This window comes from Zootoca vivipara, chromosome 8 (assembly GCF_965207765.1).
Source record: "Zootoca vivipara chromosome 8, rZooViv2.hap1.1, whole genome shotgun sequence".
Lineage (NCBI taxonomy): Eukaryota > Metazoa > Chordata > Lepidosauria > Squamata > Lacertidae > Zootoca > Zootoca vivipara.
In genome coordinates, this window is record NC_142591.1 from 63,958,712 (window position 1) to 63,985,674 (window position 26,963).

Genomic DNA, 26,963 nt, shown 5'->3' on the forward strand with positions numbered 1-26,963 from the left:
TGATCGCAGGCAGAGTTGTTTGCGACTCCTCCCCACCAGCATTAACCCTGCTAGGAGCCCGGCGCCTCAGCTGGTCAATGTGGCGGCGCATAACCCTGCCATCCTCCAAGGTTACGAAATATGACACTGGCCCGCTGGGCCGCGTAACCACACCTGGTACCCATGTTGGCCCCCTGGCATAGTTCCGGACCCAAACCAACTCCTCCGATGTCAGGTATCGTGTTTTGTCGGCCTCAATGGCAGGTGGCTCTCGTGCAGAGCGGGCGGGCACCTTGTCGGGGTGAACGAAGTCCAGAATTGTGGCTAGCCTTCTTCCCATTAATAGTTCTGCCGGTGACTTGCCCGTGGATACACACGGTGTTGTGTGCTGCAGGAACAGCATCCTTGCAATGTGGGCAGACCAATCCTCTTCCAGAAGATGTGCTACCGATTCCTTGGCTGTGCGCACCATCCGTTCGGCTTGTCCATTCGAGGACGGGTGGAAAGGCGCAGAAGTGACCCCTCTAATGAAATTATCAGCCAAAAACGCCCTGAACTCGTGGGACACAAATGCTGCCCCGTTGTCTGACACAATGGTTTCGGGTAGCCCCTGGGTCGCGAACAATTTGCGGAGGACCTTGACCACGGCGGCTGACGTCATGTTTGGCACAAGTGAGACCTCTAGCCATTTTGAATAGGCGTCCACTACGATCAAGAACACCTTCCCCTGAAATGGCCCCGCAAAGTCTATATGAAGCCGACTCCACGGATTCCGGGCCCGCTCCCACCAATGCACAGGTGCCCTGGGCATTTCTGGGCGCACCTCCTGGCATGCCTGGCAGGTGCGCACCCATTGTTCAATGTCCTTATCCATGCCTGGCCACCACACATAGCACCTGGCTAATGATTTCATCCGCACCATGCCCGGATGTCCCATGTGTAGAGTGTCCAGTATCTTGTTACGTAAGAGCCCTGGAATAACCACCCTGTCGCCCCACAAAATGCAGCCCTTGTGGAGTGACAGTTCGTGTTGTCTTGCCGTGAAGGGTCTGAATTTCTCTTCCTGTGGCCCCCTGGGCCATCCCCTCCCCACCCAAGCAAGAACACGGGTGAGGACAGGGTCCTTTCTCGTTCTTTCAGCAATTTCAGTAGCTGTCACAGGTGGTCCGGGAAGTGCCTCCATCATCATCACATGCTCGGCCGGGGCTGGGTCGTCATCAACCGTTCCAGGCAGAGGCAGACGGCTAAGCGCATCCGCATGGCACAACAGTTTACCCTTCACATGACACAGTTCGTATTGGAAGCCATTCAAAAAAATGGACCATTGGAGCATGCGTGGGGACAAAATTTGAGGTGTTTATGCGGGCTAAATAAACCCAATTACTTGGGTTACTTTACCCTAAAGCACATACAGACAATAGTAATGCAGATATAAAATCCTTTGACTCAATACACAACACATCTAATACAAGGTTTTTGAATTCCTGGGCTTTATGAGGAAGAAGTTCTTATACAAACTGAAGCTATGTGAATATGTAATTACCGGTAATTGTAAACTGTTACAAGTGGGAACTGCAAACAGCTTGCAAAGCCATACATGACTTAGGACTCAAGGAGAACCCAGCCTAGAACTAGCCAGCCTGAGTTTTGTGATCTGCAGGGAATGCTTTCTTTGTGTTGTCCTCAGGCAATATGGCTCAGAGGGACAAGGCTATGGAACTCCCTCCCTGAAGAGATCAAATTGTCCTCCACACTATGTTCAGTAAGACTTAACTGTTGCAGCAGGGCACTAGAACATAATAGAAGTGACATAATTTGTACAATGTAATGTCGATTATTTTTGTATGTTGTATTGTCTTGCTTTTAATAACATTAACAATTATTGATAATAATTAATGTTGCTACATGGACTGCTTCTGTTCAGGACTCTCCATTCCATTCCCTTTTCCCCAATCAGGTTTCCATTATTTCTCCCCAATGTACAGTGAGCATTCCATAATTACTGAGCATACATGGTTCTTTCTCAGTGAACTGTTTTCTGGGTTCCTCTGAGCCTGCTGATACCCCACTTCTTGTATGTAGGTGGTGTCATTTTGGCTACATAAGAGTGATACAGCCTGAAGCTTGAAAATAGAAGTAACTATTATAACATCTGGTTTAGGCAGCCCAACCACCACTTTCTGCTGGAGGATTAAGCAGAACAAAAATTGATTGCTCGTTAGATTTGTCTTGCATTTGATATGCAGTTTGGATTTGAAGTTCAAGCACTTAGTTTCCCAGAAACAAAAAGTGTAGCTGTATGAGCAGTAAAACAACTGAGTGGAAAGAGCAGTGTTAAATACCATAACAAGAATATATTACGATCATAAAAACAAGGTAAACTTGAGCCACCTAACATCAAGGTGCATACCCCACCCCCCACCCCCACCCCCGGGGGAAAAGAACGTTTAAATCATTCCTTTTGATCCTGCTTGAGGAAATGGAAATGAAAAGAAAATGAACAGGGCAAATGAAAATGAAAATAAAATTACCAGAGTCACAACGAGCACAAGGGGATATATTATAAAGCAAACTTTGATGTCTCATTTTAGGGAAAAGGTTGAAAGGCATATTTTTTGAGGGGTGGAGGCATGAAAACTCAACGGAGCAACATAAAGGCATTGAAAGGCCAGGACAAAATCAGTTAGTGGAAACAAGGGGATACAAGAAGCCCAACTTAGGCTGAATAATATTGAGGCTAGGTAGATGAATTAGTAGAGAAAGAAAGGCTGCATTTTCCTAGAGTGTCAGAATCAAGTATTGATCACAATCATCTTTAAAAAGATGTTCTAATTATTACTATTATTCTGTTAAGAATTTTGCTTTGTGAGTGGTGAATAACGGGTGTGTGTGTGTTGTGGATCTGGTGGTGTGAGGGTTGCCTGTGGTTTGAGACTGGAGGCACAGTGTGTGTGTGGCTTATCACTGTGGTTGTAGACCACAGTGTCATGTGTCTGCGGTTGCCACAACATACACTGGATTGGATAATTTGAATATTAAATGTTTATAAGTGGGACCTGCAACAAAATATTGAAGTGTGGAGGGCTCCTGTTCAGTATTCCAGTAAGCCATGCTGTCCTCCATGATACTCTACTCCATTATCACTCCATTTCCCATTCCTTCCCCAGTTAGTCAACATTTTGTGGCCACTTAGCATTTTCAATTCTTATTGGACTGGGGTGCCTTTTTTGGGGGATTGTCCCTGTAGGGTTTTGCCCGCTAAAGATTTTCTGTATTTATGTAAAGCCTTGTCTTGTATACATAGATGTGACAGTGGCTCTCCCTTTATGTAAAATGCAAGAGGACCACCAAGACAACTGACTTAGTAATCAAATTATTGTCATATACCCTGAACCAGGTTGAACTCATGACTTTTTTTGGGGGGGGGGAAGGGACTATCATTGTACCAATTTAACGGCATAACGCCCTAAATATTAAGGTCGATATATTTGAACTTATTAGACTTCTTAAATTTAGAAAGGTCTGAATTAGGTCTGAATCCAGATATATTTCAACTACCGGTACTAACAATCCCAGTATTACTACTTTTGAAAGAGTAGTATTATGGGATATAGCACAATCTATCCCTTCATGAAAAGGCTATAATTCAGATACAGTAAGTAAACCAGCAAATAAGTGTGGAACAGCAGTCATTCTGAATGGAATCCACTTCAGAAATAACAATATGTGGATATATGTACCGTATATTCCGGCGTATAAGACGACTGGGCATATAAGACGACCCCCAACTTTTCCAGTTAAATATAGAGTTTGGGATATACTTGCCGTATAAGAAATATGACCTGGCTTATAAGACGACCCCCGATTTTTGAGAAGATTTTCCTGGGTTAAAAAGGAGTCTTATACGCAGGAATATACAGGTATGTGAAATACTGTAGATGCTTGTCTTGGCTGCAAAGGGAGAGACAGAATGTGATCTTACATCAAATTATGCACAGGTCTGAGAGAAGATTTCACACACACACACACTGAAAGTAGAGAGTAAGTTCTGTACATTCAACCTCTCCTACTTTACCTGGTAAGGGCTTAATGGAGTGGATGGGTGGCCACTGCCGCATCTGCAGCCCTGTGTCTTACACCATTCAGTGCAAGAGGACAGACAAATGGTTTTGCCAACTTGGAGTTAGTGTAGCAATGGACCCAGTGTTGGAGATTCAGTGGACTGTGGATAGCTCAACCCCTCAGTGTTTTGTGGCTTTCTGTGGCCTACCTACCAGTGTGTAGTGCACTTGCTAGGCGGATGTAGCGAAATATTTTGCATGGGCTTAGCCAAGAGGAGGACAGGAAGGGGCAGCTGCCCCCCATTAATAAAAAGAATAACTGAGGTTTTGTCGTTATCCCCCCCCCCCAAAAAAAATCCTGGCTATGCCCATGACTAGTGCAGTAATGCTGGTGCGAAGGAAATTTCACTTGCAGCCTAAAACACTTCCAATCACATTCTAGGTGAGACTTACCCAAAGACATCCAGGTGCTACGGCAGTCAAGCCTTTGTGGAGGCGAATTCCCATCAGGAAAAGTATTGCACTTAATAGGCAAGGTGTTTCATGTTCATCCCCATCCTCAGTGCTAATAATAGATGTGTGGGCACAAGCGGCTCCAACAAGCACAGAAACAGCCTTACAGTGTTACCTCGGTTTATGAACACAATTGGTTCCGGAAGTCTGTTCATAAACTGAAGCGTTCATAAACTGAAGCGAACTTTCCCATTGAAAGTAATGGAAAGTGGATTAATCCGTTCCAGACGGGTCCGCGGAATACTCAACCTGAAGCGTACTTAAGCCGAAGCATGGGTGTAATTGGTTCCGGAAGTCTGTTCATAAACTGAAGCGAACTTTCCCATTGAAAGTAATGGAAAGTGGATTAATCTGTTCCAGACGGTCCACGGAGTACTTAAACTGAAGCGTTCATGAACTGAAGCGAACTTTCCCATTGAAAGTAATGGGAAGTGAAGTAATCTGTTCCAGATGGGTCCGCGGCGTTCGTAAACCGAGGTGTTACTAAACCGAGGTTTCACTGTATTATATATCTTCTTCCTCATCAAAATGTTGATTGCACTCATCAAAGGCCATAACATCATTCATAACATCAACGGACACATAAAATATACAGCAATCACAACCCAATCTGGTGAAAACATTTTGTTACACAAGGCGAGTTACTACATATGGTTTGTGCGTGTTAGATCCTACGAATCCCTTTTACAATGAACGGCTAATGTATCCAAATTACTCCCCTTATACTATTCTAGGGCAGAGTGAAGTGGCAAGTGCTGGGAAGCAGCAGACAGGTGTTGCAGGACCTTGCTGCCAGGTATGCCCCCAGGTAACCAAAGATAATCGTGGTGCTGGATGAGGTGTAGTGGGAGAAGTCCCTTTTCCAGGCTTGAAGCGAAGCCCACTCGGTGTCAGTGCACGGCAATGCGAGCCGTGCAGCAGCATCCACATTGCCCTTCACCTCAGGCAGCAGAAATGTTTTGAACCGCTCGGATTGCGCGAGGGGAGGTCAGAGAGCTTCAGGGGGGAATGACCCATGGCTTTGCTCGAAGGGCACCCCGTTTGAACCCCGGCACATTTCCGTGCGCCCCTTCTCCAGCATGTATTCGGGAGGGTTTCGACCCTTACTCCCCCTTCAGCAGGAACCCCCCTCCCGGCTTCGACGGGCGCCTCTCCCAAGATGGCGCCGGCCCCTCCCCTTGGCTCTCTCTTGGGAAATCGAGCTGGGGCGGGATGCCGCCGAGGCTCGTCCTCCTCGCCGCTTGGAGGCCGGCCCAGGGTGTTGTGTGTGTGAGAGAGCGTGTGTGTGTGGACGCGCACGAGCGGCGGGCGGGGCGGCGGCGGCAGTAGCCCGACTAGCAACGGCGGCTGAAGGGAACCGAGGGAGAGCGAGAAGCAACAAGCTGCGGAGCTGGGAAGCGGAGCGAAGGGAGGGCGCGCTTCGGTTTCTCAGTAAGCGGCGCGCTCGGGTCAGGGGGGCGCAGGGAGAGAGTAGCCAGCCGTCCCCCCTTTGGGGTGAAGCCGAGAGCCGGCGGAGGTGGCGCGGAGGAAACTTTCTCCTCCCGGTCCCTTGCGGATCCGCGGCCATGTTGGGATCCCGTCTGTTCTGGGGAGCGAGGACGGCGGCGGTGTGGGGAAGGGGGAAGAAGGAGGCGCCCCACAAAGACCCGGACGGCGGCCCTTGACTTGGGGGTTGGCCCCGCGGAACCTCCCTCTGGAGGAAAGGCGGCTCCAGCTTTGCCCATTGGGAGCCGGCGTCCCAGAGGCGCGGGCTGAACGCGGCGCCGTCGGGGCCGTGGGTTTGTGCTTGCGGTGGGTTTCGGGCGCGCCCTGACTCCGTCGCGCACAGGCGGCGGCACACGACTTGGCACGGGTTGGGGACCCCTGCCTGGCAGCAGCAAAGGGCGGCTGCATTAAAGGAGAGAGGAGGAGGAGGGGACGTGGCGGCCTCCCAGAGTCTTAAAATTTAAACCGGTTCCCCTTTTAAGTGACACTTTCCGAAAGTAGTGGTAGCCGAAGCTCCTTTCCCCCTCAAACTCTGGCAAAAGTGAGAAGCGGCCGCCCGAAGGAAACACCCCCCTTCTGCTGGTTCAGTGTGGGGCTGAGATCAAGCGGCTGCAGCCTAATTGGCACCCCGTGGGTGCCTCTGTGTGCAGGGGGGAGTGTGCGCACCTCCCACTCCTCAGCGTGCCATTGACTTCGGGTAAAATGAGGCATATGTGGTCGCCCCCCTCCCCTCAGTAAACAAAACGGAAATCATTTCCCACTTCTCCAGAGAAAATAGGCTTCCCGCTCAGTTCTTCTCTTTTATTCTAGCACTGGAATAATAGTGTTTTGTTTTTTAAAATACCCTATTTATGAGATTTATTTTTGATTGGGTTGCGGGGGGTGGGGTGTCTTTTTGCTTTTAAAGGCTGCCTGTCAAAAGTTGCGTGTGTTGCGTTTCCCCTCTTTCCCAGGCGAGTTTCGTGATGGTGCGTGATTGTTTTGCATCAGAAGGCAGGGAACTTCCTGTGACTGTCAACAAGGGTTAGCAAAGCAAGTGGATTCCGGTTGGAAGGAAGTTAGCTCTCCTAAGTTTTCTTCTGATAGGCTGGGCCTGGCTGAGATGTTGTTCATGCCAGTGGTTTTTTGTTTTAAGTTTCTAATGCCATGGCATCCTGGAGAGCGTGCCAACTTTGTTAGCTGCTACAGAAATAAGAAGGGTTGGTTCTTTTCTTGTGTTACCTGTCTGCATTTGGGATTTCATTTGCTTATTTATATAGAGAACACATACCTGCTTTTCACTTAAAAGAGCACTCAGTGCAGCTTGTGAAAATTACTATCAACAACACAGACAAGTCTAACATTTAAAAATGAGTCAAACAGTTTTATAGGTGTAAAGTCACACAGTGCTAAACATGGCTTTTAAACAATAATGATTGAGATAAGTCTATACCTGAAGGAGCGTCTCCACCCCCATCATTCTACCCGGAAACTGAGGTCCAGTGCCGTTGCGAGAAGCCAAGTTGCAGGGGACCAGGCAGAGGGCCTTCTCAGTAGTGGCGCCCGCCCTGTGGAAAGCCTTAAACGGCTACCAGATTTTTAGAAGACATCTGAAGGCAGCCCCGTTTAGGGATGCTTTTAATGTTTAATCGATTATTTTATTTTATTTTTCTGTTGGAAGCCGCCCAGAGTGGCTGGGGAAACCCAGCCAGATGGGCAGGGTATAAATAATAAATTATTATTATTATTATTACTGTATTATTATTATTATTATTATTATTATTGAAGTGGGAAGTCAATTGAAGTGATTAAAGCCTTTCCCCCACATTATTCAGATTTTATAAAAAAAATGCTTTCTGTTATCTGGTAAGAATATATATGCTACCTGAAAATATTATTTTTTTCTGCTGCTGGAACTTAAAAAGGTAAAGGGACCCCTGACCATTAGGTCCAGTCGTGACCGACTCTGGGGTTGCGGTGCTCATCTCGCTCCATTGGCCGAGGGAGCCGGCGTACAGCTTCCAGGTCATGTGGCCAGCATGACTAAGCCGCTTCTGGCGAACCAGAGCAGTGCTGTAACTTACATTGGAATATATTGGTCCAGTCAGCTACTGTTTCTTATATTGATGGCCATCAGACCTAACAGTTTCAAACTAGCCAGAAGATTTTCTTTTTTCATATTTACATTCAGATGACCTTGTTTTTTTATTTAAATATTTTGCAGTGCAGTCTTACACCTCCTCCCAGATCAGCTGATTAGAGAGGGTTAGGAAGGAGGGGAGGCACCTCCACTGGTGGAGAAGAACTTGGCTGATAGAGGACCGTTGAGATCCTTCCTATGCATGCAGATAGCTCCATGTGCATAGAATTTCAGTTGGTGGTTCTTTTCTCTCTTTTTTTTGCCAGTGGTGGTTCTTTTGCCAACAGTAGCTGGCATTAGGCCCTTAAGTGGGATAACCTAGAGCAGGGGTGGGACAGGGGCAGCCCTGGATCTGATAGATTCAAGGTCCCTTTTTTCCAGGTCAGAATGCTCCATCCTGCCTGAAACTGGCTTAACTACCTAATTCCTTCCATGTAGGAATATAGAATGGGGAATTTAAAGAGAAAAGCTGTGTGAAGCAAAAGAAGCAGCAGCAAGTTCCCTTCACCTTCTGGAGTGGCCAACACAAGCTGGCAGGGCTTCAGAAGTGATAGTAGGTGCACTACTCAGTGATGTGGGGGCAGTGATGTGCTTTATTTTTCTGCAGGAAACTGTTTCATCCATTCTTTAGCTACAATGACAGTCAGTGTCCCTTCCAGCTGTACAGTACTATGGTTGTATGCATTAGTTAGCTGTGACTTATATTTCTCCAGGGTTGGTTTCATATAGCATTGGGTTGTCTTTTGGTCCCCTAGCAGTTGTGCAGTTTGGGTGCCGCAGGGTCATAGCTGCCAAGTTATCCCTTTTTTTAAGGGAAATTCCATTATGCTGAATAGGCTTCCTCGCAAGAAAAAGGAAAACTTGGCAGCTATGCGCAGGGTATCATATTGTCCCTAGCGTCGTGTAACATGTGGTATATATGAAGCCGTGGGAATGGTTATTAGGATATTTGAGGTGAGCTGTCATCAGTATGCTAATGATCCCCAGCTCTACCTTTCTGTAACATCTGAACCAGGAGAGGCCATGTAAGCCTGGGAGTGGTGCCTGGGCTTGGTGGTGAGCTGGATGAAGGCCAACAAACTGACTGAATCCTGGCAAGACAGAAGTGCTGTGGATGGGTGATTCCTGAGTCCAGATAATTTGTCTTCCCTAAATGGAGTCGTATTCCCCCTGAAAGAGTAGTTTTATAGTATGGGAGTGTTACCGGATGCATCTTTTCTGCAAGAGGCCCAGGTGACCTAGGTGGCTAGGAATTCCTTTCACCAGCTTTAGCCATTCCTGAATCAGGATAGTCTGGGCACTGTCATCCATGCACTTGTAACCTCCAGGTTGGATTACTGCAAAGTGCTGCAGGTGGGACCTCCCTTGAGGTTGGTCTGAAAGCTTCAACTAATGCAAAACACGACAGCTACAGGGTATCTCCACCATGCTACACCACTGCTGAATTAATTGCAATGACTGCCAGTTAGCTACTGGACTACTTTCAAGGTGTTGATTTTGGTGTATAAAGCTATATACCATATTGGCCTGAATATAAGCCTCACTTTTCCCCCAAATTCCGACCGTGAAAAGTTAAAGTGCGGCTTATATTCCCGACGTTACGGTATTGCAGCCAGGAGCGTGGGGCAAACAGTCCCAGGAGTGTGGCCTCTCCCCCAAGGCCAGGAAGGGAGAGAGCAAGGAAGGGGAAAGTTTGCCTGCAACACAATGTCCCCCCAGTATGCAGCCAGCAGCAGCGAGGAATGGAGTGACTTATATTTGTTTTTGTTTTTTTCTCCCCCCCTCTAATTTTAAAGGTGTAGGCTTATATTTGGGCCAATACGGTACGGCTTGGGACCAGGATTGTCTCACTCCTTATATAGTAACTGTGCTCTTTTGTTGAGGGCCTCCCGCAAATACCATGTTATCAGGAGGTCCATTCCACACTATAGGAATTGAGCCTCTAGAACTGCGGCACCTGCCCCTCGGAATGTCCTCCCATTAAATATTAGGTGCCACTTTGGTTGTCTTTTTGGCACCTCCTGAATTCCTTTCTCTTCCAACAGGACTTTTCCCCAGTCTGCATCTGTACTGGAATTGTTTTTAGATGTTTTTATTGCTGGTGTACTTGCTGCTCTGGGCTCCTTTGGTAGGACAGGCAGGATATAAATGTAATACGTTCATACTTAAGCAGTGAAATGCCGAATGCTTGCCAATGCATCTGTGGAGGGAAATATATCCAGTTCACTTCATAACCTACCCATATATTGGTAGGTTGCTGCCAGAAGAGGCTTTTTTGATGTCTGGTTAACAATAGATGTGTTTTCTCTACCACCTATGTATCTTGAACATAATACATTTGACATTTCCTTTTCAGGAAATGAATGCTGGCATGTACGGAGGTGTAACTGGCTTTCTCACCAGCTGAGATCTTGGGCCAGTCCTGGTTATTAATTGTTAGTCCCAGCATTCACAATCATGACTTTTGAACATGTTCATGTAGGTGGCCTTGAACCTGTAGTGTAAGATTATTCATCTTCTGTATTTTGATAGGAGCTCCTGTCACATTTATGTTTTCCTTATTTCTAAAAAAAGACTTAAGTGCAAAATCAGTATGTGAAGTACTTCATATTTCCCCCCAAAAAAAAGTTTATTTGCTTGTTAACCCACAAAATCTTGGAAGGAAGAAGGTCAGCATTTCCTAACCTAGTGCCCTCCAGTCATTTGGACTGTAACCACCATTAGCCTCAGCCAACACAACTGTGGCAGCTGGACCTGATGGAAGTTGTAGTCCAAAGCATTTGGAGGGCACCAGGCCGGCAAGGCTGCTGTGACCACATGTAGAAGTCTTGGTTCAGATGAAGTTTTTGAACTCTTTTACGTAAGCCCCCGCCCCTCTTTATAAGTTGTTCTCTTATAAAACAAAAAAGGGAAAAGTATTATGTAAAAGATGAAAAGCCACAACTAAGAGTGTTCACATGTTCATACAATATATAAAAAGCAAGAAAATTAGAGAAAGGAGGCATGAAATAGTAAAAGCATGTATAAATGTTGTCTTGCCAGATATAGTGACAAACAAGCCAATGGTTGCAATTTTTTCACAGCCACACGGGAAGTGGACGATTTTAAGGCTCATGCAGACTCATTGCATTCCAGTTGGGCATATGTTAACAATAGAACTAAAGATTTGTTCTTAATTGTCACAAACCTGAAATAATGTCTTGAATTCCACAAGAGCATGCATTAGTTGGTTAATCTTCCTGGAGGAATACAGATCTAAGTGCAGGCTTCATTTCTTATATTTGCATTTGGACTTTTGTGTTAGCTGTTTACTTGGACATGTTTGTACACTTTCGTTCTGGCAGCTGAAAATCCTGTTCGTAGAGATAAAAAATTATGTGCTTCCTCCTATTATGTGATTTTTTAAATTATGCAATGACTGCAGAAATAACTGCACACATTTACAAACCTGTTTGGGACTATCATATATTGTCTTAATAAGCTGCAAACATTTTGCCAAAGCATACAACCCCTTCTATTCTTCCTTCTCTGAGTGCAGCAATCAAACCTGGAAGTCTACAGTAATCTGCAGTTTACCACATAATCCGAAATGGAAAATTATGGTTACCTGGTTCAGAACAAGTTGGAATCTCAAATATCTAACTTATATGTGAGCTATTGACTTGTTCTGAACGTGGTGAGCATACTTTCCCAGTTAATGGTTAATTTGAGACTTAATTTCTGTGAGGAGGGAAGGGGCTGCATGTGAAGGCAAAAGGCTTGAATATGTTAATTAAGCATATGTATCTGAATATCACCAATTGTCAAGAGAATTTTTTAAAAGACAAAACAGAGCCAACATCACTCTGATTTCTCTGAAACAAACCCATGTTGTTAAAATGGGTCTTGTGCTACCGTAAGATCCCAGGAATACATTTTCATAATGAACTTGTTGAGAAGTGAAAGAGCTTAGTTAGGACTGTTCACAGCAGAGCTGAAAAAGCAAAATTTGTTGCAGCCGCATCAAAGATTTGGGGGCACCAGCCCTAAGAGCACCAGATTTAGTTTCATTGGGGAGCGAAGACTTGCCTTTTTAAGGACATAAGGAGTCTGCTGAATCAGACCACTGGCCCATCCTCTTGTAGACCAGCATCCTGTTCTCACAGTGAGCGACCAGATGCCTGGGGGAAACCAGCAAGCAGAACATGAGCTCAAGAGCAGCCTCCCCTTCCCTCCTGCAGTTTCCAGCAACTGGTATTCAGAAGCATTCCTACCTCCAACTGTGGAGGTACTGCGTAGCCATCACAGCTAAGTAACCATGGATAGCTCTTTCCTCCATGAATCTGTCTATTAATAAAACAGATCCTCTTGCGTTTCTAATATAAATACATACCGTACTTTTCCATGTATAAGGCTAGTTGTTTTTTTTTTACTATAAAAGAATGTTAAGGGGGCAATCTCCCCCCATTTTCTTAATTTCGAGTCCCCCAAAATAGGGAGCGTCTTATACACGGGGGCGTGTTATGCACAGAAAAACACGGTACATTTTCATTTTAAACAGGGACCCAAAGGTTCAGAGGGGCTGGCTAAGCCTTTAAGGTAGCAAAAAGAAAACATATCTCTTCCCAATACTACCGGTAGGTGACATCCGTTAATGGCTGATGCCTCTTATGTCTGGTAGGGTGGAAGGCAGAGAGCCCGGAGCAGGAGCCGGAACTGGAGTCAATGACAGGCAGAGCCAGCTGTTCGGGTTTTGTCCCTGACCTCTTCCCTGTTGAGTTCTACAAAGGCAGCACTGAAACTAAAGGCAAGGAAGCCGAAAGGCAGAGCCATCCCCTGTGAGCGCAGACAGGGCAAGGGCAGGCTGAGGTCAGTGGGCCAGAGCCCCCATTTGCCCTGATATACCAGCCTCCACTCTGACATCCACTTGTGTCTTGTCTGTGAGCTGAACAGGCATCTTCCTCGCCTCCCTCGTGCAACTCCCACATGCACCCCCAAAACTTCACCAGAAGTGGGTTGGTGGACCCTGCCAGAGAGGAGGGATGAACTGCAAAGGGAGAAAAGGAAGGGGAAGTTTCATTACATGAGTGGCAGTCGCTCACACAGCATTGCATTTTGCCAACAGTGTAAGTTGTTTAAATGTTGATAATTTCTAAAGTGATATGGCTTGCCTTTCAGTTCCGTTTGGCTACTATGTAAAGTAAATATTATTAAGAAAAATGGCTACATTCCAAATACTGACTAAAACCCTGACTTTCTAAATATGTTTGGCAAGATAAGCTGCTGTGTTCTTGCCTCGAACCTCAGATTAAGAATTTCATCAGTATTCATTGACTCCATTCCAGAAGCTTCAGTAGACTCATTCCATTAAGTTTATTTGGTTGCTGTGAGGATTAGAATCATAGAGTTGGAAGAGACCACAAGGGCCATCCAGTCCAACCCCCTGGCAAGCATGCTTGTCACATTTGTGTGTGCTTTTTTTCTGCACCTGATTTAGCACTATGGGGAAATGGAGACTAAAAGCTAAAACTTATAAAATTTTGAGAGCATGCTGCCACTTTCTTTGTAACTAGATACTTCCTTCCCTAAATAGGAAGAAATTGTCACACTGGCTGAGTTAGTTAGTAATATACAGTACCTTAAAAGAGGAACAAAAGCTGTTAGATCATGCAACAATTTCTGTTATATTAGTTATTCAAGTGGCAGCTTAAAAGGTATTTCCAGTGGCACATTTTTCTTTTTAAAATGTGGTTTTCTTAGTTTCTCATGGTAGTAGTGTCAGGGAAATTAGGAAGTTACTGGAATATTTGGGCTAATTTTGAGGTTCTGTGAATCTGGCCCATTATTGCCTGGGCTATGACCAGAACATTTTTTAAAAGGGGATTTATTTATATTTTTAAAAATTACTGCTCTCCATTTTCCCTTAGTGCTTCCTTGCTGACCATGGCTACTTCAGATTTCATGTCCTTTCTATATAACCTCTCAGACAATTGTTAATGAGTACACTCCCGATTTAATGCTCCAGAGTAACACAGAGTGGCTTAACCTTCTTATCTATTCTGAGTTGCCTAGAGATTCATGAATCAGTCACTGCCTTGCTAATCTTCTGAATGCATGCACTTTTGTGATGATTAGTAATCCAAATTTAAGTTTAGATCATGGCCACTTCGGTTTAACTGTGTCTCTTATACAAACAAGGTGTACTCTTGCAGTGGTCATTGAACAATAGCAAAGCACCCTGAGTCAGGCTGTAGTATCTACTTATCAAAGGAGGAAGAGTGACATTGCCATTCCTAGTGGGCTGCAACTGTTGTGAGATGTGACATAATTTAGATAGTTTAGTTTACTTTGGTCCTGTTGGGCAGAGGAGATAGTGTGTTGAAACCTTGCTAATTAATTACAGCTGTGTCTGGCGGGAAAGTTTGGACTTAATTTAAATGTAAAGCAAGAAAAGTTTGGTCTTTCTTATTTTCTTTAAGAATAAGGATAGCATAATCTAGCGAAAACTATTTGGTATCCTGTGGATATTTGTACAAAAACATCTCAACTTCTCCTCCCAGTTTTAGCTTGTAAAATAAAAAAATTCCTTCAGTAGCACCTTAAAGACCAACTAAGTTTTTATTTTGGTATGAGCTTTCGTGTGCATGCACACTTCTTCAGATACAGTGAAATGGAAGTTTCCAGGCACTTATGTAGAGAAGGGGTGGGGAGGGGTGGGGATGGGGAGGGGGGATCACTCAGAAGGGTGGTGGAAATGGGTGATTGACTGACTGATAGCTGTTGATGACCAGAAACGACTGCAAATGGTTTTGCATGAAAAAGCAAGGGTTGAGATGGCTGAAGATCGCTTATCATGTATAATGAGATAAGAATCCGATATCTCTGTTCAAACCAGGTCCCTCCATGGTTTTGAGCTTGGTGATAAGTTGCAATTCAGCAACTTCTCTTTCCAGTCTATTTCTGAAATTCTTTTGTAGTAAGACAGCTACTTTGAGATCTTGTATAGAATGTCCTGGGAGATTGAAGTGTTCTCCTACTGGTTTTTCTGTCTTCTGGTTCCTGATGTCAGATTTATGTCCATTTATCCTTTGGCGTAGGGTTCAAAACCATGCTCAAAACCATGGAGGGACCATGGAGGGGCCATGGAGGGAGCTCAAAACCATGGAGGGACCTGGTTTGAACAGAGATATCGGATTCTTATCTCATTATACATGATAAGCGATCTTCAGCCATCTCAACCCTTGCTTTTTCATGCAAAACCATTTGCAGTCGTTTCCGGTCATCAACAGCTATCAGTCAGTCAATCACCCATTTCCACCACCCTTCTGAGTGATCCCCCCTCCCCATCCCCACCCCTCCCCACCCCTTCTCTACATAAGTGCCTGGAAACTTCCATTTCACTGTATCTGAAGAAGTGTGCATGCACACGAAAGCTCATACCAAAATAAAAACTTAGTTGGTCTTTAAGGTGCTACTGAAGGAATTTTTTTTATTTTACTTCGATCCAGACCAACACGGCTACCTACCTGTAACCAGTTTTAGCTTGTTCTACCTTTCCACCTCCACCAATTCAGACCCACCTGTGTTGCTTGTGTATAGTACACCACTGGTCTCTGGACTAGGGCATTCCTCTGAAATTGACATTGCATGAAAGAAAGCACAAGAGACCGTGTTGCCTTCCTAAGACTGAAAATACACCAACATTAGGATAAAGCAGCAACTCTTTTTGCAAAAAACTGGACCTTTTATCTTTATCCAAGAGTGCTGTGGAGGTTTCTTCCTTGGAAGTGGCTGCAGTGATTGTAAAATGCCAAACCTCAGCTGCACTGAGGCAGGATTCATCTCCTTAAGGATCTTTTTTGTAGTAAATGTCTCCTTGGCAGGACAACTGATTCCACACTTGGAGATGCTAGTTTTGTAATCAAGGTAAACACAGTGTGTAATAAGCAGCTTTATACTTCCCTGGTACTCTTTTGGTTCAGAGGATTGCTATGCCAGTTCAAAATCTTCCCCTCTTTTATGTTATGGATATTGTTTTGAAGTGGCATGATTTGTTTTATTTAGCCAAGAAACCAGTGTAATTCTATTGGTCCCACGTCAATGACATAAAGTCATTTTAAAAGACACTTAAATCAGTGATGTGTGTCTGTGTGTTCTGCATCTGTCAAATAACTCATGCTGCCTGTATTATGCATTTTCAGTTGCTCATTGTTTTTATATTCATAGAGAGAACACACATCTTTTTAAAGTGCTGTGAGCTGTCTTAACACTTTTCACAGATAGGGCACAACTTTAGGAAAATTGTGCAACCAGTTTTAATTAGCTTTGCAAACAGAGGGTTTGAAACATCCTAGGGTTTGTGTAAGTATGGTTGGTGCTGGTTCAGGTGTAAGGAACCAGGGTTATCTGAGGCATACAGACTAGTGATTTGGCAAAACTCTTCTGATATATGGTACTGACTTTGGAAGCAGTATGCCTGCACCTGATTATTAGATTCACCAGTTTTCCACGAAGCACAGTGAAAGATGCAGTGTCAACTGTGAGAAGTAAAGGATGAGGGTTGTGGGACAGAACTGAAACACTTTACAGTAAATGCTTTACTATGCGGTGGGACCACCGAGTAAAACTGAATAGTGTAACAGTTGGATAAATTTAGCAGTACAGTATAGTGAATCTAACTTGAGTTCTTGTGGTTAAATACGTGGGTTGTTCAGTGTTCTGCATTCGTAGTTTGAATTCTGTTCTTCACAGTATAGTTAGTTCTCTTCCAGAACATTTTAACTAGTTTTTTACGTATTCTTTTATCATTTGTTTTGGTGGTTTATATTCCAACCTCCGGTTTCAGTTTACAAAAAGTTAAAATTACGGTACAACAAAACATATTGGAGCAAAAGCATTAGATGCCATATCAATTTGTCTTTTTTCAAATCCAAATAATAAATGTTTGGGTGATGCCACTGTTTACTTGTGCATTAAACTTGCTGCAATGGTGGTGATGCTTTACCAATTAATTTATTTGTATGGGAACTATCATCTAACCTCATTCTGATGGATGTACTATGCCAGCATTATTGGATGAGGCAGAGAGTGTATGTGGAATGCCTATCCAGGCTCTCAGCATTGATAATAACCTTATATCCTGTCACGGATGGATTGGTTGGTCCAATAGGATAAGAATTTACAGTAGAATAACCATCTTCTATGTTTTGAAAGACTACCCTCTTTCTCCAGACACAAGTCTGGTGAGGACTAGATCATTTCAGTTGCCCTAGTGAGTTGTTGAACTGTATGTATGTCATTTGGCAGTAAAGGAGTTAGAGGTACAGAAAAGGACTGTGATGACATTGATAGGATATCTGATGAATGTGCTTTCCTGAAAGATCCTCTTAAGGGGAAGTTTAGCAATGGGTCTTCCAGAATGCACACAATGTACGTAAAATTGATATGAAATTCACATGTAGTCTCATTGCTCTGCATGTGAAACAGTAAAATGTCTTGCTGTACCTTGTTTTAAAATATGGGATGGCAACTAGGGGCAAAATACAGTTGCTTCATGTGCCGATCTACCGTGTTTCTCCGAAAATAAGCCATACCCCGAAAATAAGCCATACCCCGAAAATAAGCCATAATGATAGGCAGTTTAACCTTGTAGGTTAAACTGTACCATACTTTAATAAAAAAATAAGACACCCCCTGAAAATAAGCCACCGTGGTTTTTTTTGAGGAAAAATATAAGACAGTGTCTTATTTTGGAGAAACACAGTAGTTAGCATCATGCCTCAGCTCTGCACCATACTGAATAATTTTTTGTTTAAATCATGATTGGGTAAAATTATTTAAGAAAAAGCTGTTTCTTGCATGGTAGATTAAGTCAGCTGAGAATCATGAGCTTGTTATAGCTTAGTGTTTGTACGTTTGCAAAGTCTTCAATGAATAGCAATCTTCTTGTGGGTAATGCTGAGGGAATCTTCCCAGAAAATCCCACAGGTTCTGGAAGACAGCAATAGCTAGATTATGTAAAGCTGGTTATTGTCGAAGACCTAATTGATGTAACATAAAAACATAAGAGTCATGCTGGATCAGGCCTAAGGCTTTGCTTTCCACCACCAAGTCAGGTTCAGTTGACAGGAACGCCTTTTCAGGGGCAGCTCAATGATTGTTGAACTCTCTTCCAATGAATGCTAGACTGGCCCTGCCTCTGCCAACTTTTAGGTGGGAGGTTGAGACATTTTTGTTGCACCAGGCTTTTAAATGTTTTAATTTATCTAGTTTAATGTGCTTTTAGTTGTATTGATGTTTTATTATAAACTGTCTTGGGGGTCTTTTTTTAAGGATGAAAGGTAGTATAAAATGTTTTATGAAATAAAATAGCCCACAGAAAGAATTCTAAATTTATACCAGTAATTTAGCATAGATTATTCCATAAGGTTACAGGGCACATCTTGAGATATTTAGTCTAACAGAGTTTCTGACAGATTCACATCTACTTTTAATTTAATTTATTATAGTGTTCCATCTTTCCAAGACCTCGAGGCAGTGTGTATAGTTCATTCTCATTCTCTCTCCCCTCCCCCAAATCACATTGGCAGGTAGATTAGGCTGAGAGGAAGTGGCAGGACCAAGGTCACTTGTTGAGCTTCATGGCTGAGCAAGCATTTTTACTGATTCCTGTAGCTTCATGGGAATACATGGTCACGTTTTGTGGAAATGGCATTAATATAATTATAACGTAGTATTATTAAAGTAACCCTACTGTTACATTCATGTAAAATTCTTACTGCAATCTAGCCATATACAAATGCATGCATAAATTGTGCTTTTTAAACGTTTAAAAGAGGCAGACTTGGGACGCGGGTGGCACTGTGGGTTAAACCACAGAGCCTAGGGCTTGCTGATCAGAAGATCGGTGGTTTGAATATCCGCGACGGGGTGAGCTCCCGTTGCTCGGTCCCTGCTCCTGCCAACCTAGCAGTTCGAAAGCACGTCAAAGTGCAAGTAGATAAATAGGAACCGCTACAGCGGGAAGGTAAACGTCGTTTCCGTGTGCTGCTCTGGTTCGCCAGAAGCGGCTTTGTCATGCTGGCCACATGACCTGGAAGCTGTACACCGGCTCTCTCGGCCAATAACGCAAGATGAGCGCCGCAACCCCAGAGTTGGTCACGACTGGATTTTAATGGTCAGGGTCCCTTTAATTTCTGACTGATGGAGTTTGATTCTGTAGCCCTGATGGCTGAAGTCAGTGACTCAAGTCCTTTTAAACGTGAATGAAAGTGAATCTGATCCAGGACTGTCAAGTAACATTTTAAAAGCCAACTTTTGGCCTTTGTATTCTGTAGTAAGCCTTCTTTATAACACTGGTGTATCTTAAAACAAGGTTTGCATGATAAGTTGAGCATTGAAAAAAGAAGACAAGGTAAATTTCTAGACTCTGTAAATGTTCATTAATTATGATTGCAAAGTGAAGGAATGCGACTGGATACCTGGATTGTACTTTCATTGAGAGGTCCAGGCACCTTTCAAGGAATTCATTGTGAACTTCTTTGAAGTCCATTTGAAGGAATGGTTGGAATCCAAGCCACACATCTAAATGGACTTCAGAAGAGTTCACTGTAACTGCCAATCAGCTGATTGGCAGTTGAAGCAACTCCTTTTGACAGGTGGGCTTAATTATGATGTTAAGTGATTGACAGGTGGCAGCCTTGCCCGCTGTCAAAGTTGGCCTATGGAGAGTGGAGGAACTCAGGATTCAGACTTCCAGCCACTTCCAGCTCCCTGTCATGGTGGTAACTGACATTTTAGTTTTCATGTACCGGTAGGTACTTATTTTTAATGTATAGATATAGCTGTATAGCAGAGAGTTTTGTCATGATAATGGATTTCACCCACACCTTAGGAGCTATTTTTGGCAATTGCATAGTTAGAAACCTAGAAACTAGGGCCCTGGGCTGTCATCTGTATATTTTAAATGTAATAGAACTAAGTATACAAGGGACTTCACATATCTGCTCTGGAAGGAGAATTTTCCGTAGCTTCTTTTTTTCCTTGAGCAAAGGTCAGTTTGGGTGCATGCTTTTAATTTTTAAATGCAAGATGGTTTATTATTGCCTAGGGTATTAGCTTAGCTCTGTGCATGTGAAGAGGACTTGTTTGCATTTGCATTTTAAATAACAGACATTAGGTTAAACTGAATTTACTTCTTTCATGAATATGAACTAATGCTACGTCATTAATGTTAATTAACTAATGCTATGTGTGTGCGTGTGTGTGTGTGTGAGAGAGAGAGAGAGAGGGAGAGAGCGAGAGATTGGCTGATACCGGAAGCTGGATACACACAGGCTAGTCTTGCTCTGTGCTGAACCCAAAGCTTGGGGCTTTACTGGAAACCTAAAGGGGAAGCAAGATCTGCTAGAGTGTTAATGCTGTGAGCCTCCTTCAAAGAAAAACAAACCAACCCTGTGCTCAGGTTGTATATATAAAATCATACATCCTAAAAACACCACAGTCTCAATTGACCCTCATTCTAAGGAAGCCAAACCCTGGGTGAGCACTGGAACCCCTGGAGTCTCTTGCTACTCAGAGTTTGGGGTGTGCACAACAGTATTTAAAGTAGTGGCCTTCAGAAAGCTGGTGCTGCCTACTGCTGAAAATATCAAAAAGTTGTAAGGTGGCTAGATTAGCACAACAGTATTAGAAATTTAAACTTGGAATGATGTGATGGTTTTCATAGTTTTCATTTGGCATTCTGCCTTTCTAGTACATTTCTAGGAAAAGGGTACCATGACAAAAGGTTAAAAGACTTTCCACTCAGTCTGCAGTGCTGATGAGTTAACTTCCCCAAAATGAGCAGTATTGGCTCATGGTTTGTTTGTTTTTGCTGTTTTTGTACACAGTAGCTTTCATCCTCAAGTCATCTCACCACACATCTCTAAACTGTGACTTAGAAAAACTAATAATTGGATATGACAAAGATCAAAAGTTATAGTTGTGGAAAAGGCCACAAAGTTAAAACAAACATATGCAGGACACGCAGCAAGAGACCACTCAGGCCAATGGAATAAAGCAGTGTTATTATGGAGACCCTACAATTTTAAAATGGTATCTCTTGGAAGAAATCTGAAGACAATCAAGTTGCCTTGTGTTGCTCAAATCCTGCTAAGTTTATAAAGCAGCCTAATAGCCCCTCCCTTTACTGTCTTGTTATTGCTTGGTAGGATGGAAAGCAAAATAAGAGGGGAGGTCCTGGCTCATTCTTGTGTTTCGTCTTCTTACTTAAGCTGTTGAATAGTTGAAAAATGCAAACCACAGCTGTGGAGGGTGTCAGATATCAATGGCCACTATGAAAATCTGGTCTCCTTTAATGACAGGCAAGAGGGTGGCAAAAACTGGGAAGGAAGGGTTTCCCCACTCTTTTCCAGTGATGCTCACCAAATTCCCCGTCTTTTAAAACAACTCTCTATGCTTGGGGGGTTGGGGAAACAGCTTAATGGTTTGGTGTGGGACCTGCTGCTAGAGGAGAAGCTGACAGAAAAATGCATGCTGATAACATCTTGCTTGATCTTCAGCAATTGGCTGAATACCTGCAGTAACCTAACATTCCTTTTTGTTTTAGGATACGAGTGAAAGATGGTGGATCGCTTGGCAAACAGTGAAGCAAATACTAGGCGAATAAGCATCGTGGAAAACTGTTTTGGAGCTGCTGGTCAGCCTCTGACTATTCCAGGCCGTGTCCTGATTGGTGAAGGAGTACTAACAAAGCTGTGTCGGAAGAAACCAAAAGCGAGGCAGTTCTTCTTATTCAATGATATCCTTGTGTATGGTAACATTGTCATCCAGAAGAAGAAATATAACAAACAGCACATCATTCCACTGGAAAACGTGACTATTGATTCCATCCAGGATGAGGGGGATCTACGGAATGGGTGGCTTATTAAGACCCCGACTAAATCTTTTGCAGTGTATGCTGCTACTGCCACAGAGAAATCTGAATGGATGAACCACATAAATAAATGTGTTTCTGATTTGCTTTCCAAAAGCGGGAAGACTCCCAGTAATGAACACGCGGCTGTCTGGGTACCTGATTCTGAAGCCACTGTATGCATGCGCTGCCAGAAAGCAAAATTCACCCCCGTCAATCGTCGACACCACTGCCGGAAATGTGGATTTGTTGTATGTGGGCCCTGCTCTGAAAAGAGGTTTCTTATTCCCAGTCAGTCCTCCAAGCCTGTGCGAATCTGCGACTTCTGCTATGACCTCCTTTCCACAGGAGAGATGCCTACATGTCAGCCCACAAGATCGGACTCTTACAGTCATCCACCGAAGCTTCCTTTAAATGATATGTCAGATGACGATGACGACGATGACAGCAGTGACTAAGTAATGAAAGCGAATGTCTTAATATTACAATTGGTATTTGAACCTGAGTTGCTGGATGAGGAAACCTCTAGTTGCAGACTCTTCCGAGAGGCCTAACCTAGCCATAAAATCCGCCTGAAAAACCTTCAACTCAATTGTGCCTCAGTATCTGATTCTCTTAGATATATCATTGCTCTCTTTTCTGCAGGGATAGACTGTTGCAAATATATCATTTTTCCAGCTTTGTATACTTGATTTCCTATTTAGGGGTGAGTTGATTATCAACCTTTCCTTCCCCTTCTTTCCCAGCGGAAGAATAGAGAATAAAGAACAGTTTTTGTTCTTTTCTTTTGCTACCAAGAAGCATCCCACAGTGTGTTTGGCAGTGATATCCTACCACTTATTTTTAATATTGGGGAGGGGGCAATTAAACCAGCATCGTGAAACTGGTATTTTTGGTTAGTGAATTGAATAGAACATCTAACCAGGCTTTGAAATTGATGCTGTGCTGTGACCCCTTTTAACAAAAATGCATTCTGTAACATAATATTAATTTCTAAAACTTTATGCAAGAAGTCCTATACCAAGCAGTGCCTTTTAATGACTGCACTGTTGCAGGAAGAAACTAATCCAATGTATCCTCTGTTGTGCAACAAACTAAGAAATAGTTGGTGCTATTGACAATAACTGCTGTTGTGTAACTTGGATCTGAGTAGTGAGGACTGTATGTTACGGCAATTTGTGTTGTCCGTCAGCCCCAGCCCCTCAGTACATCTCTCCAATAGGATGCATGAGGGCAGATTAAACATTATTGTGGAGTTTGATGAATACAGCTTGAGCTCCCACACCATGTATACAACTACTCAACTTGGAGACCGCTAATAAATTTGATATTCTTCAAATGGATTTAATATCTAGCTATTTTCAAAATTGTGTGAGATTTTTAAAATGTTTATAGCTATCAGATATTTATAATTGAGAACTGTATTTTGTCTCAGATCATGGTATTTGCTGTAATGTTTTTGATTTGATATTTATAAAATTAATTCCTTAGATCTTTCGCTAACCTTTTTAAACTTTAGGAATGGTTTTTTAAAAATAATAATAATTAGAATGTCTTTTAAAAGCACAACATCATGGGAAAACATCCCAATCAGCCACCCGAAGAGAACTTGCAAAAATATCCATCCTTTGTACACAGCTGACCTCGAGATAGAAAAGAAATGCAGATGACTTCTTTTTAAATATATAAATCCAGGAAGCAGGGCAATTAGGGCAAAAAGTGTTTCCAATAGAGTATTTTCTTTTTACCTTTAACAATACTATTTTCTACGATGGTGTCGTTTTTAGAGAAGTGTCAGATTTAGCTCTGTGAAGTTTTGTAAAACCCCAATACATATCTCTATTTTTATATAACGGTAGCGTGTTTAATCAGTTCATGTAAAAGTCCCCTGATGGAATTGTGTTGGGAATTCAGTAGCATCTGAGAGTTTATAAAAAGTGTTGAACATTGTATGTACAGTACAAAAAGAGTTATAGTATCTAGAATTTCATTTATTAAGTGACAGTTTCTGCACTGTTTGCCTCACCTGGCACCAACTGGGCTATATTTATTGAATAAACAATCAATTCTGCATCTTGTTGTAGTCTCCTAGTCTGTAATCTGGCCGCTGTAGCACAGAAGTCAGTGTTGGAAAAATGAGATGGGGGAGTACACTCCATCAGGGCAGAATGGTGAACTGGTAACCACCCAGTGTTCTACTCTAGCTCCCATCTGTGATTATTGGCCATACAGGTTGGGGTTGATGAAAGTACAGCAGGTTCCCCATCCCAGCATTAGCTGATGTGGAGCAGCCACCATTCACTTGGGGGTTGCTTGGGAATTTGTTGGAGAATGTGCATCAGCAGTGCCTGCCTGGTTGATTATGCCAATTTAAAGCTATGGTTTCCATCTTATATACAGATAACTGAATAGTGCTAACAGGGAAGGAAGGAGCCATGGCGTTAATTCAGGTGGCAGCCCAGAATAAGGCACATAATTACTGAGAACTCTTAAGAAATGCTCCCCAAACTTAGCCAATTGCTCCTCGAATTCCCAAGTTGTAAAGCAGTTTTGAGGGGGGGTTGGGAAGAAGGCACTTGAAGGTTAAAATGTTTTCGTTTTGTAAACCATAGTTTAATGTTACAAGTTTCAATGAGCATCGGCCTCTGCATTCTCTCCTCCCCTCTCCTGCTTTGCCAGTTTCAGGCTAACCACAGATTAGCACAAATTGTGGTTAAACTTAACTATGGTGTGTTAGAGCAAGCCAGCTTCAAGCCATGATCACTATGGTCTGAAGATGGCTTGTTTTTAAAAATAATAATAATTATTATTATTATGATTATGATTACCCAGGGTTGTTCTGGGTTGGGACAACACAGCAAAATGTTATTAAACTGAAAACGAGAGTTTCTGAACTTCTTTTCTCAGCAGTGCTGGAAGGTGGCTGGGAGAGCACACAAGCCCCATGTTTGTTGAGGCTCATGCTTGTAATGCTAAAATATGGTTTAGCAGTGTGTCCAAACGAGGCGTTTGACTTGCTGTTAAAGTTATAGATTATTAAAACACTAAAAATCAGATGAGCAATAATGTGCAGTTGATGTCAGGAAATGGATGGCCTTGAAACGCTGAGACGTGATCTCAGGGAAGGAATCCTATGTGCATTTACTTGAGAGAAAGTCATACTGAAATCAGACTTCTAAGCAGACATCTGTAGGAGCTTGCTGTAAATGGAATTAGTCTGTTTCTTCCACTGAAAGCATAATTTGAAGATTGCTTCTTTTTCATGGCACAGATAGGAACTATAAAGTACATCTTGATATAGTTCATCTTCATTCTTATCCTATGTTGTACAAAAGGTTTTGCATAGTCAATATTGAATGTCATACATGTATTTACCCAATTATTTTTGAATGTTGCACAAACGCTTCAGCACTTTCTACCTGCAAGAAAATTTATCCTCCCATTTGGCAATGTGTTCTGCCTACTTACCTTAACCCCCCATCATTATCTGTGAATGAAATTCACATTATGCTGCAATTGATCCCTGAAGCTGTTACCAAATTCACATTGTAGGAGAAAATAATTGTAGGACTAGGAGTGTGAAAATAGATTGGCACTTTGTGGTTCTGTTCAGGATGTTTATTGTGTAAAATAAACTTTAATGTGTTAGTCGAACTTTAAAAGGGCTTAATAAATGGTTTTGTAACTTTGTCAGTCTGGGCTGCTTTCATTTTGTAAATATGCAAATAGTTTTGAATAAGCAAGTCTTTATACTTTTCTTGTAAGGTATCCAAAAAGGAAAGAGTTTTAAAGTGTCTTGTCCAAAAGATGAGCGTGGTCAGAGCACCAGATAAACAACAATTAAGCTGCAACTCTGTATGGGAATAAAGCCCACTGAACGCAGTAGGATTTATTTCTGAGACTGTATAAGAATGAACTGTAGGGTTATATTTATTTTTAGTAAATGTGCTAATTTCCATTTTCAGACAATAAGCTATTTCCCTTTTTGTTACAATGAATTTATTTCTGATTTATCTCTTTTGTCTGTGTTAATGATTATTTGGGTGCCAAAAGCTGGTGTGTGCCCAGGACTTGCCATCAACTGAACCCTATAATTGAGTGTCAGATTGCATGCAAGCCTGCAATTCTCACATGCAAACTGCACATCTCATAACGCTGGAAAGATGGGTGGGAATTAGTATATGACAAGGGAAGAGGGAAGCAAGCCAAAGGTGGCATTTTGTGTGTGTAGGCCAGCAAGACAGTTTTTTAAACCACACTCCGTTTAATGGACCTTAAGGTTTGTTTAATGTACACCAAAAGCTATGGCACTGCTAAGGAAACTTATCATCCCTAGGAAATAGTCATATGAGCACTGTGTAGTCTAGTTGAGGTTTCTGTCCCTATTTATCAGTGCTGCTATTTAAAACAAGGTGGGCTGGAGACATCCAGTGTCTTGTTAATAGCATTATTGCTAAGCCTGCACCTGTCCTGACCTTAATGTTATATTAGCACTAGGATTCAAAATGACAAAGGTCAGGGACGATGCGTACAGTGTCTGTAAGTATCAAGTGGCTGAACTGGCAGAAATGAATGGAAAGATGTTTGCTTCCTCTACCACTACTTTCAGTAAGATCAGCATTGTGTTTTAATACTGCGTGGTTCTTCAGGTATTAACAGTCTGTGCCAAAGTCTGCTGTTCATATCAATATTGTAATGTGAAGCGATCATGCATTGAATTTTCACCAGCAGTAAAGGGCAGGAAGGATTCCCTTCAATCTGAACTATTGTCACAGAGAAGAGAAAGAGCTTGTATGTTGTGCCTCTCAACTTGAAAATGCCCCAAAGTGACTTTAAATGGCCCAACATTTGTTTTGGCAATAACATAAAGAACTGAAACTCACCATATATAGCCAGCCGGTTCTGAGAAGCA

The 26,963-nt window shown here is 42.9% G+C and overlaps 1 protein-coding gene across 4 annotated transcripts; it reads left to right on the forward strand.

Annotated features, from left to right (window-relative positions):
* The first annotated feature begins 5,843 nt into the window (after positions 1-5,843).
* Positions 5,844-25,744, forward strand: PLEKHF2 (pleckstrin homology and FYVE domain containing 2). Of its 4 annotated transcripts, XM_088675724.1 has the most exons (3): positions 5,886-5,984; positions 8,596-8,710; positions 21,746-25,744. In XM_088675724.1, exon 3 carries the CDS (start codon positions 21,760-21,762, stop codon positions 22,507-22,509), a length of 750 nt encoding a protein of 249 aa, XP_088531850.1. In that variant the 5' UTR covers positions 5,886-5,984; positions 8,596-8,710; positions 21,746-21,759; the 3' UTR covers positions 22,510-25,744. The 4 variants fall into 4 exon arrangements, with proteins under 4 accessions (XP_034980387.1, XP_088531850.1, XP_060133680.1 ...); XM_035124496.3 differs by lacking the exon at positions 8,596-8,710 and having other exon boundaries at positions 5,844-5,984; XM_060277697.2 differs by lacking the exons at positions 5,886-5,984; positions 8,596-8,710 and adding an exon at positions 6,326-6,344.
* The last annotated feature ends 1,219 nt before the right edge of the window (positions 25,745-26,963 follow it).